The sequence below is a fragment of the Ambystoma mexicanum genome, chromosome 2p (genome assembly GCF_040938575.1).
Source record: "Ambystoma mexicanum isolate Mex_15411 chromosome 2p, UKY_AmexF1_1, whole genome shotgun sequence".
In the NCBI taxonomy this organism is placed as follows: Eukaryota; Metazoa; Chordata; class Amphibia; order Caudata; family Ambystomatidae; genus Ambystoma; species Ambystoma mexicanum.
Genome location: NC_090923.1, coordinates 144,728,436 through 144,741,287, shown reverse-complemented (window position 1 = coordinate 144,741,287; position 12,852 = coordinate 144,728,436). Strand labels below are relative to the sequence as shown.

General features: G+C 44.4%; 1 protein-coding gene across 1 annotated transcript in view; it reads right to left on the bottom strand.

Annotated features, from left to right (window-relative positions):
• The window catches only part of LOC138567726 (uncharacterized), a 561,708-nt gene extending 550,385 nt beyond the window's left edge, over window positions 1-11,323 (bottom strand). Inside the window, exon 1 of the mRNA XM_069646203.1 lies at window positions 11,195-11,323. Coding sequence (XP_069502304.1) covers window positions 11,195-11,323 — 129 coding nt within the window. The remainder of the gene's footprint in view (window positions 1-11,194) is intronic.
• Window positions 11,324-12,852: the final 1,529 nt, after the last annotated feature.

Sequence of the window (12,852 nt, the reverse complement as noted above, 5' to 3'; positions counted from 1 at the left end):
GGGTTCATAAAAACATAATTAAAGATTCATTCCTTGGAAAATCATTTCTCGTATTTATTCATACTACTAAGGCATCCTAGTGCAGTCTCAGTTGTCCCAACACTCTTTAGAGGGCAGTATGACCATTATCTACTCTTAGTGCTTTGGCAATACCTTCATCCAAGGCTACATTGCCACCGGAATATGCCCTTTGCCACTATAAAGTTTATATATCTGTCAAGTTAATACACCGTTACTCTACATTTCACTAAAAGCTTCCTGAGAACAGCTAAGCCCAGCGACAATAACTAATATGTGTGCTGCATCTCACCATTCCTCCATAGACCTTGGTCTGCTGATCACCCGCTGGGGGAAGCAGGAATAACGTTTAATTAGACAGATAGACAGAGGCTCACAACTGTGGCTAGCACCTTAAATAACAGAAATACTCTGATTGGGCCTAGTTCACCATGGCAGAACCCTAGCTATTGTGGCAACAGGCCCTAATGTTGATTAAAACCAATAACAACATCTCTGCAGCCCATCAATCTTACAATGTGCATGGTAGCCTAGTGTTCTTCTAAAATGTGGCGAGACGAAACCAGAACTACATCCCATTAGGAAATGACCTAAACACTGTGACAAATAACAGAAGCACTAATCCTGAAAAAGATGACCACATCGCTATGCTAAAAGAACTTCCGTGGGGTGTACTTCCCTACACGTTTTGGGCACTGCACCCGCATACCAACACAGAGAACCATAGGTGTGAAATTATCTGTCCTTACAGGGGACCCATACAAGACGTATAATAAGGGTTTATATGAGAGGTATTTTGGGAAAACACTTTCACTTTCTCTTGTGAGAAGGACATAAAACGAGGAGAGTCTCTGCTCTATGGTGTTGAAAACGGGATTAAAGTGTTATTCCAGGGAGTCCAAGACAAGGTTTGTAAAGAGATAGAGAGAAAGAATGAAAGATGAAAAAAGAGAATGAGAGAAATAGGAAGAACTACCCGGGCCAGTTTCAGGACACGGCAGTTAGCAATTTAGGTATAGTTAGTATTATGGATAGTTTACTGAAAGAGACAAATGCAAAAAAAAAATGAAAGAACAGCAGAGGTTACCAGGTAAAGCCTTGCCTGGTACAGAGGCAGGGTTGAATCTAGGTAGGAACAAACTAGTGGTAATGAAAACTATGTTATGTCTTGCAAGGACAGCAACACCTGAGAAGAATGTCAATGATGATTTTAATTGCATCCACTCCCCTTTTCCCCCAGATCTAAATGCACTCTGCAGTAGCACAGATATATTGGTGGACATGATAGTTTGATGGAGCTCTGGGATGAGAATCTCCCATGGATGTTTGAGTAGAATGTCCTGACATCAGCCAAAAGTAGATCATTGATCAAACGGAGGGGGGGTGTCTGAACTCCTGGTCTCTATATGGCAGAGGAGAGGCACAGAGGACCCCAGCCAAGATTCTCTATATTGGTAAACGTGGCAGGCAATCAAGGCCTAGCGTCTCAGGAGGTGATGCGGGCTGGTTCTTATGTACATATGTACATTGTAGTCCCCAAGTACCCACAAAGGAATGTCCACACACTATGTTTGTGAAAACACAGCTCTTTATATAAATAAGGTTCATGTTATATACACAATCACAATAACACACTTTGTGCTCCGACAATTCTAAAATGGTAAATATATACAGTTCTAGGTGGTACCACGATTACTCTGATTCCATTAAAATGCATCATCTGTACTCAGTTCAAATAGAATACAAATCAACACAGCAAAACGATATCAACCATAGACTTAGGAGGAAACAAGTTGGTAAGACAATTGGCAGAATACTGGGACCCTACCATCAGGCACAGTTCTGTATGAGGATCCACCCACATGGGCAACCTGTAAATGTAGATGCACTACAAGCCCAGTCCATATATTGTCTATCAGAATCTTATTGCCTTCTATAAAAGTTCTACTGCCCCAAAGTACCTGGTTTCGTAGAGTTCTTCAGTGAGTCGTCCACACGCCCTTCTTGTGCGCACTGCCTTTTAGGCAGGAGCCGCGGGTCGTCGAGATTCAGTGAAGAAAGAGACGAACCTTGTCATAGAGGGAGCAGCTTTGATCTTCGCGATGCTCATTGACAAAAGCTTGTGAACGTCCTGTGAAGAGGAGGTGTGCAATGCACCTCGATGACGAGTGTTCGTTGCCGCAAAGAGTCAATGAAGAACTTTGGCCCAGCAAGGGTGACGAGTCGTCGGCGTCTGGCGTCAGCGAACGGGATGTGACCACGTCTGGCCTCAGTAGCTTCGTCGGCGTCTCTGAGGTCTTCGGGTGGCGGGAAACCCACCGACGGATTCTACTCGGTCGTCGCGGGCCTTGACTTTCTCTTGCAGGACAAAAGCGGTCGACGAGGGTGAACACGGGAGTCCTTGGATCAAATGTTCTTAGGCAAAGGGAGCACTGTGGCTCCGGTCGGCGACGGCAGTCTTCGACGGTGGACGGCTGACCGGTGCTTCTCTTTGTTCTCCACGGCAGTACCCTTCTCCGGTCGGCAGCCTTTCGTAGGTCGGTCTACCAGGGAGCTTTGGCAAAGATCAGCTGGGGCCACACTCAGGCAACCAATTATTCAGAAGGGCATTCAGGCAGTCAGGTAGCCAATCTGCTCACAGTGCATTCAGGCCATTCTTCTCCATCCAGACACTCACAACACAGAATGTGGATTCGGAAAAGTACCCAACCATTCAGCACTGCACACTGCGTTCATACCATTTTTGGGCAGGGCTGTCTCAGTCATTGTGTCAACCACCAGATACTAGACACCCATAACACAGAATTACTTTTTCGATACACACTCAATTCACCCATGTCCCACCCCACGGGCGTACCCACAACATACAGTCATTGGGAAGGCTCCAGCCAGTCTGACCTGGACTTCCCCACAACACCATATATGGAACTTCCACCCAACATACAGTCAGGGGGAGGGACAGAGTCAGGGCTTTCCGGGACTTCGGGAAAAGTAAGGTAACAGGCGATAAAAGCAAGAGGCCACAGTGGCCATCTTGTTTCCTATCAGGAATCCACTGATTCCAATGACAGCACCTGGGCATCCCAAAATGGAGGATGCGGAGGGCACCTGTCAATTCAGCACAGAGCTGCCACCAGCCCATACCCTGCTCTGTGGGCCACACACAGGTGTCCAAAAAATATACACTAGGAGTACAGGGCTGTACTCCCACCCATGGAGCCATAAGGGTATCCAAAGGGTCTGTTCACCAAACCAAATACAGGAAGAACCGCACCGCCATCCTGCGCGGAAAACAAGACAGAAAATACATGATAAAGCAATAAAGGACAAGGATTCAGAGGCCCTGTCCCACTGATGCATTTCCAGCATCACAGTGGACATGATGGTTTGATGGAGCTCTGGGATGAGAATCTCCCATGAAGGTTTGAGTAGAATGTCCTGACATCAGCCAAAAGTAGATCATTGAACAAGAGTGCAGAAATCGGGTGGGTAAATTCCTAGAAGGGAATACCTCATCATTCAAAGTCTATTCGGATTAAGCGCATCCATCAAGCACAAACATAAAAAAAACACATGAAAAATGGGTTAACATTAGCCATTACATCACATTTTAAAGAAAAGAAAAAAGAAAAAAAAGAGTAGTGCCAGACCTATAAAGGCGGATGTTAGTAAACCTGCAAAATGGTGGATCTTCTAATATCTCCATACGCTGGACAGAACAGTAAAAAATGCTTCAGGTCTTCCCTCACCGCCCCGCATGCTGAGCAGCTTGGATCTTGGGGAACCCGAGTTACTTTTCTGTGTTACTCCTTAACTGTAGGCAATCAAACATTGCCCGTGTTATGAGCCATCTATCCTTCTTTTTCAAGCCCCACAAAAAGTAAGGCTGGATCTTGGACACCCTACTTATCAGCACAAAGTTAGTTGCCCATTCCATGTTCCCCCGCTTTTCATGTAACCCTGATAAAGTGCCTACTTGTTGACTCTCAGTTGCCTGGGTGACAACACTGCATTTGAGGGGAACTGAGCCTGAATGTTGATGGAGCACAGGGACTACCAGCCATGGGATTTTGCGCCAGCTTTCTTTACCCATAATACTCCTGATGATGAAGTGTTATAAGGTTGCATGCCCGTTTGCCCAGAGGTGCAGCCAAAAAATACTTGGAGCGGCTGCCCATTGATACTCCCAAAATTCCATCCCCAGTTCCCTGTGGACAGATGCAAGAGGGGTTGAGCCCGGAAGGCCTAGAAGTTGTTTAAGGAACTTGTTTTCTTTCCCCTGTAGTTCTGCTGCCTTCATGTGGCCCCACAATGGAGCTCTACATAAAGTGGCCGCCTTTGTTTGGGCAGCGTAGACCTTCAGGACTGGTTTCAGGGGCTGGCCCTTGCACCTAGTTAGAAAACAGGAAATTCCTGCCTTGTGCTGGCTCATTTTCAGAAACTGTTTTTGAACGTGAGCATTGCCCATAACAGCCTCAGAAAATCTAACCCCCAAGTAGTCAAATTCTTTGAGTCTTGGGAGGATTTCCCTGTGGCAAACCATGGGGCGCATACCTGTGTGAGTATAGTTTCAGAACAATAATTATTACTAATAGTAGTGTGTGGCTGTCTAATGGACTCAAGATGTGCTCAAGGGGACGCTTGAAGCATGGTGACTTTTTTTTCCCTGGAAAACATTTAATTTAGTCATTCTTAGATTGCGAAGTGAAGAATATACTGTGTGAAAGGCAAATGTCGAGGAAGACATAGAGGAAAGAGGGATGGGACTTTCTGTATGGAGTGAAGGTTCTTCACCCTATTGTTTGAGGTGATCTGGGGGTAAATTTGGGATCCAAAAGTGGAAGAAAAACACCAATGGACAGTGGCCCTCATTACAAGTCAGGCAGTGGACCATGGTGCTATTAGCACCATGGTCCATGCCGGATTCCGCCATGGAGGATGGCGGAATTACCGCCCCATTCCAAGGTGAGTGGGACGGTAATTCCCCATTCACCATTTGCCCTTCCCCATTCCCATTTTCGCCCCATAGGGCATAATGGGGATGGGGAAGGCGCTAATTATGGCACCGTAAATTAGCACCAAGGTCGCTTAGCGCCTTGGACTTTAACGCCTGCAAAAAGCAGGCGTTAAAGTGTGAATCAGGCGTTAAGGGGTTAACAGCGCCGACGGGGCCGTTAAACCCTTAACGCATGACTTGTAATGAGGGCCAGTGGTCTCAAAAGGGCTCTTATATGTCGAATTTGATCAAATATTTATTTGTCCGTCTGATATTGCACGTTTTGCAGCATATACATTGCATGTATGGTGGCCTTTTTGCCCGATTAAGAGGCCCTGCAAAAATGCTGCAATAATTGCAATTTTGAGCAGCAAAACCTGCATTTATGATGCAGCAAAATATTTCATGCGGAAATATACTGGAGGGTCTAGGCTACCTAATTGAGTGTGGGCAGTAAGGTGTACACCAATTTAAAACCTTAGTTTAAAATGTACTCTACTTCACAACACAGGGGAACATAAACTGTCCACAACTACATTTGGTGATGCAGGTATTCGTGCCCCCTGTAGAATTACTCAAAATCTGACTAGACATTGGGATGAGTGAAATAAACTCTGGTTACTATTCATATGGTTATGTAACTTGTACATATGATCTATAAAATGACATATTGCTGTTAACAATTCTCTACCTGGCCTATCAATGGGCCTCATTACAGGTCGGGTGGTCCGGAAATAACAGTGGCGGTAAACCCGCCTCCGCCCGATCCCGACTCATGCAGGCGGGAGGTGATGTTCCCACCAGGTCTGACCTGGCAGGTTTAACACCGCCCGCCTGCAGGCGGACGTGGAAACACCAGCACCATCACGAGATGGTGCCGGTGTTTCCACTCCCCCATTCCCATTGAGTCCTATTGGACTCAATGGGAATGGGGATTTACCGAATGCCGCCTCCGGAATTGCCGGGACACCAGGGTCGTAATGCCCTGGTATTTCCGGGAGTCACGGAGGTGGAATGGTAATACGAGTCTGGAGGTAACCAGGCGGTTTTACCGCCTGGTTACCGCCAGACTCGTAATGAGGCCCAATGTGTCTCTATTTAACAAAAGAAAATACTGTCGTATAAACCGCTATATTCTTTGAGGTAGAGATTCCCAGGGTTACCGGTGGTTAAAGTTTGTGTTGAAATGAAGCGCGGAATAGAGGTTTTAGGGCAATGATCTTCACACTGCCCCACTTGGATGCTAAGGAATTGGATTTTCTTTAGTAATAGCGTGCAGACATGGGCGTCATCACGAGTTGGACTGTATTCCCGGGTGTAATAACACCGACTGTAATAGCCCTAGCACCGACCGGTCCAGTGGTATTACCACTGGGTCACGGGTTGGGCCTTAACGGTAAATCCCCGTTCCTGATTGGGTCCATTGGATCCAATGGGGAATTTTCTGTGCTAATACTGCGGGCTAATACAGCCGTCTGTAATACTGCCGAAAACAGGGATTTTCACCTCCAGAAAAAAGATGGAGGTAAAACAGTTCAATTTGGGTGGCCAGAGATATAAGCCCTACTTCCACGCAAACTGCCTGTATCGGTGTATAGTTATTCAGGTCCAGCAGTCTGCGCCAAATGATACCTTCAGTGGTATCAGCCCAATCTGACCAATCCGCAAATGAGGTCTCCAATGCATACAGAAACATAGCCACAAGTTTTTGTTTATATATATTGATGATTCCCAGCAAGCTATATCCTACTAAAGAGAAATGCAGATTTGGATTCATCAAGGTCACAGACTACTCTTTGTGTTTCTTGAAAATAAAATATATAAATAATATTCTGCGTGTAAGAGGAGCAAACAGCGGTATCACAAAGAAGAAGTCTGAAATCTACACAATCTCACAATTGTAATACTTGTCAACATTGTGCAAGGAATTTACAAATAACATATGTAATGTAAACTGTGAGCTGCAAATGCATGCATCCTTTCACATTCTCAACGTCAACATCTCGACCCTAAAAACCTGAATTCTCTCCAATTTTGTCTATACATTTGTGTGGTTGTGGTTCTTGTGAACGTTCTTATGACTGTGATTGTGCTTTCTTTTAACCTTATTTTAAAACTACCCGTTCTCCTAATGGGTTTTGTAGACAGACATGATAACACTGTCATCAATTGTTGAAAATCAATGATCCTGTAGGTCACTGTTCCGATTCGCTTATCGCTTGATGTGCTTTGCACCCTGAAGTAAACTGCACTGAGAATCGGCGCATGTGGCTGGCTGGCATACCCTGGAGCAGACGTTGGGGGAGGCAAGAGTTGGTATGCCCTCTCCCCACTGGTCACCTCACCCTGGCGTGGTTCAGTTTGTTGCGGCGCAAATTTCTCAGAAACCATGCATCCTAGGGCCTTGAAATGTGGACCTCGAGTTTTGATCCTCGTGGCGTGACAGGTCCTTCTACAACCACATTGATGTTTCGCCGATTTCAGGGAACCGTCTCATGTGTGAAGATGCTGAAATCCAGGGAGACGGTGGGGTGTCCAAATGTCATGTAGCCAGTAATGTCCGGAGAACAGGTTACTATGCAAAATGTGGTGCAGATTGGTGAAACAGTGTGGAATTGTATGAAGAACAACGCTTCGCCAAGCCACAAGCCCAAAACCACATTTTGTCTTTTGCCGAAATCCAGGGAAAGGGGTGGACTGTTCAAATGTCATCTAGCCGGTAAGGTCTGGATTGTCCAAACAGGTAGCTATGCACAATTTGGTGCAGATTGGTGAAACGGTGTGGAATTGTATAAGGAAGAACACTCTACCAAGCCACAAACCCACAACCCCTGAAACAAATGTTGGCTTCTGCTGAGATGAAGGGAAAGGAGTTGGGTGTCCAATTGTCATGTAGCCAGGAATGTCTGGTGGGTTCCAACAGGTTACTATGCAACATCTGGTGCAGATTTGTGAAACAGTGTGGAATTGTATAAGGAACCATGATTCACCAAGCCACAAACCCACACATTTTTTTGACTTTTATTAATATAGATATATATGTTTATTTTTGCAATGCTTAATTCAAGTCAGAATAACAGGGTGTTGTGAAATGGCAACTGTCCGATTGTCAAAACCATTCCCAGAGCTCAAATGCTTTCTCTCTATCATTCAAACCTGGATTGCTTGTGCCTACCTGTACCTCCATGGACGCCCCACCAGACACTGATAGGGAACACAGTGGCTTCTCCCCTCAACTCATCCGAATTGCCCAAGGTCCATCAGCTTCTCTACCAGCTGTGATCTCTCCCTCAAAGCAACACTACAAGTAGCGGACAGCCTGGTATCATCACTTGCTCCTCTGCAGAACTTTCATAACCATCCTGGACTTTAGTATCATTGTTCCAAGGGTTAGTTCTGTCTGAACTGTATGGTGGCAATGCCCTCCTTGCAGGTGTCCCAACCACAACCTTGGCCCCACTGAATGATGTGCATCGTACCCTAAGCCGCCTTATCCCAGGACTGACCAGCCTGGGGGTTTGGTGTTTAGGTCCCAATGTTCAACTTTTTGGAATACCTAATTTCTCGATATTAAGAAATATTAGTAAGTATTTTTGTATAATTTGTTAAATGGATTTCCTGAACATCTGCTGCAGCTTAAAACTATGTGTCTTGTACTATGAGCTCAAATCAATTTCATTATAACACATAGAACATCATGATCTGAGATTTGGTGTCATCTCCATCCTCTAAGGCAATCACCTAAGTAGAAGTAGCTCTTTTCTAATACAGACAAAAGGTAGAGTCAGTATCCCTGCCCGAGGTATGTTGCCTTCAGAACACATGACCTATAGGTGCCCCCAGCCCTTGTCGGAGATGTCCAGTGTTTGGGACTCAGGAATTCCGCTACACATTTTCTCCTAGGCTTAGCTTCTGATCACCTAGTCCTGTTAACGTCTGAGAGTTCAATATATATCCTAACAGCACACATCTGTTTTATATCTGGTTCTATGTGGTTTCGCCTATGTTGAACTTGGTACGCTTGATTGTCGCTTTTTGGTTCTTGCATTTTCGACCATTTTATTTGTTATGAGGGAACCACTGCACTTCCTTGTATTGTATTGTAGGGAATGTATTGAGAGCAACATATGCCCGAAGGCACTTGGCGCTCTGTTGTAAAGCCTTTCAGTAGTCATCAGCACCCAGCACTCATACACAGACTTGCTGTGGAGTCTAGATTGGTCCAGGTAAGGCTTTATTATACAGTATGTACAGTATGTACATAATCCAATTACTCTTATAGTATGTACAGTCATGTATGGACAGGACAGGAACATGGATGGGTATTAACAGTACTAACAGAGGAGTAGACCCACCGGCCATCCTATCATCCCAGCTCAGACCCCCAACTGACACTCTCAGAACATTCACACACAGATCCACTAAAAATTCTCCCGAGCTGCATTCATGTATCAACATTCTGATAGCAAGCACTCCAGGCCAGTGACAAGACATGACTACAGTATAACATCTCCCTGTCATACCAGATTCAACCACAACATAACATCTCCCTTTGATACCAGATCCAACCACAACACGCTCCTTGCAAGGCAAAGCAAGAGGGAAATTTAAAACAGATAGGTTGTCAGAGCTTTATGGAAAATGGAATGAGCAACTGTACTTCTGAGAGAAAGCAGGAGGGAGTTCCAAAGACAAGATTCAGCAACAGAAAAAGAGCGGCCACCAATTCGACTATGTCAGATCGACAGGATTGGAAGGTGACAGGCCGCGGCAGAGCACAAGGGCATATGGTCGAATTTGTCATGTCCACTAAAATCAGCTGAGACCAGAGAGAGGCATGTATGATATGATATGATATGATATTTTATTTGTATTGCGCTCATACCCAAGTGTTTCAGAGCGCGGTGTCCAGTGGGGTGCAGTCGAGTGCCTTTGTGGGCCCACTCACTGGCTTTAAGAAGACGCCTCAAGCAGTGCCTTAATCTGGGGTGGTGCAGTATAACTTTCTTACTCTAATCTGTTCCAGAAGCACCCCATCAATGAACTGCAAATGTATCCAACTCTCTCTATGTCAGCATCACCTGTATAACTTTCAGTGCATTCTTCCCCATCACTCTCCACATGACAACAATCCACTCTCTAACCCTGGAGACATCTGTGTGTAGCCTGTCCCATACTGAGACTACAAGCATAATGCACTCTGTCATCCGTAATCAGACAGGCAAGGTCTATTCAGGACTGAAGTTAGTCTCAACTTCTGAAACTCATCCTATATCCACACTAATTCTAACATTTATATCCTGGCCCATGACGCAAAGTCATCTGAGTTACAATTGACGAAAACGTTTTGATTTCAAGACATGTACAATTAACACGTAAACATAATACAAACATGCTTTGGTGTTGGGTTTTTAAGTGGATCAAGTCATTTGGCTGCAAAACCTGAAGAAAGCTAAAACCAGAACACATGCATCTTCCAGAGTTCTGACCAAGAGCACCATGTGGGTCCCAGTTGGAGACATCTCTCCCTTGTCCACCTCTTCCTGCTCCAGAGAATGGTCAGCCTCACAGCCTCAGAACTCATTATGAAACCCAGACAAAGTCACTGTGATGTTCTCTGATGTCCCCTTGGCCGAGCACCCTCAACCACAGCACTAATCAGCCAAGAACCAATTGGGAGAATGCAAATCTTCCTTCTACCTCATCAAAATAGGCATTCCTGGAGACCAGATGATGACTTCACTTCAGTGGTGTCTACAGAGAGAATGCCTGCCAGTCTGCTACCTGAGAGCTTTTCCACTTAAAACATGTTTCTAAGACAGAAGAGAACCAAACCACTTCCCCAATGAGCTAACATATGCTCAAGAGGCTCCCCAAGAAACACCTCTTTGTTTGATATGAATCTGCTCCAGTTCTCTTCCCAGCACTCCCATTGATACACGAAAGCCTTTTAAAGATGTCTTTTAGTCTTTTACCCAATATAGAGTGTATTGATCCCAGTCATAAACCTCAATCCTAGTTCCCTAAAGGTTGATGAGATTTTTTTACTGGATGGTTAATTTTGTACTCATTTCGCAAATTCAATGATTATGGTTTTAGTTACTAAATATTAGGGGAGAAGTTAGATTTCTTTCTTCAATTAGAACCTACACTGTAGAAATAAAGCGTTGGGCTACTTACGTGATCTAAAAAAAGTGGATCCACACTTGGTTGCCCTCTTCCAGCAGCCGTTGCCTCCTGTTCAAAAGCCACAGTAGATGACCACAGTTCGCTCAGACTGAACCAGGTCTCTGCCCTGCTGTGACTCATCAGGTGATGCCTGTGATGTCACAGTGGAAAGTACTTTGGCTGCTCCAGTATTCTGTGCTGTGACGTCAGCAGCTGCTTGCCAAATAACCATGTTGTGTTGATTTTTAAGGTTAATAGTTGCTTTTAATAACGAATTATTCCAATGTCGTAAGATAGAAGACATAGCACATAAAATAGTGTATGGCAGAATAGAATTAGTTGAATAAAAATGGCAATAAACACTTGTAATAATTTAGGGTTTGATTAATGAGTGAGAATGTATGAGAACTGCATAAATGAGTTAAAATAGATGTGTACAATATATTATGATTTAAAACAAACAATGAAAATAGGGCACACATAAGTAATAATGAACCCACGAAACCTATATATAAAAGTATGGATATTATTCAAATGTATATCTATTCAACTCTTCATAATATAATATTCAATTATCACATTCATGTATACAGTAGATAAATACATGTTCATGAATTAAGCAGTAAACAGTATATATGCAAGTGAGAGTAATAATACCAATGAAATACAATGAAGGCAAATAATATGATAAATATTTGAGCAAGAAGCCCTGAGCCAGGGGATGGGGGTGTATTACTGTGTCAAGTAATGCCCCGGGGCCCAAAGTTACGGGCCAGAGCGAAGCCTTACTTGCTTTCCTGGCAGCCTCCTGCTACCGAGGAGACTCGGAGCGGGGGCTTTACCATGAGGTAAAGCCCCTGTTCTGAACCTCCTGATTGGCTGGGAGGCTGACACCCACATCCTCCAAGCCTCCCAGCCGAGTGATAATCTCTAATGCAATAGAACCCTAGGAAGGGGGCATTACTGGTCAGGTAATTCCCTCGGTACGACTGTTATAAGCTCCGAGACGAGTTATAAGCCTGCGCTTTACTAAATTATAAATTTTTCATGAGTTGATAAACAGCGTTGCGACTGTATTTCAACTCGAAAAAAAAAAAGGAAAAGTAATGTCCACCAGGGATTGGGGAGAAGGGACTAGATGTAGTCCCTTCTCCCTTTTCATGGCAGCCATTGAATGTTGAAGAAAATAAGTAAACCAACAAAATACCCACGTAGGCACTGCACGTAGTCCCTTCTCCCTTTCCATGGTGGCCAGATGCCGAACGGGAAGGACCTTTGTAGGGGGACGCGGCACGCGTCACTCAAAGTCAGGTATGTCTGTGTCGGCCGGGTAACGACCTGGCAAAGGCCAATCAGATTGGTTGTTACAATCTGATTGTCCCACGCCGGGTACTAATAATATATCGTTATAGGAAACATAATAAAAATCTATTCAGTTGTGGTTTTAAACGAGTATTAATATGGCATACAAAAATGCATTAGGTACAAAGAAGCACTGCAATAGTAATTAAGTCATAAAATGCCTAAGTAAAATGAAAACCATATGCTTAGATTGAACATACATTTCAGATAAATGTAAGAGGATATACATTTTAACAGATTCCAATTAAAGTCATCTTGACTACAGGGCCCGGGCTGATCCCCTAATCAGATGTATTCTTTTTGGTGTG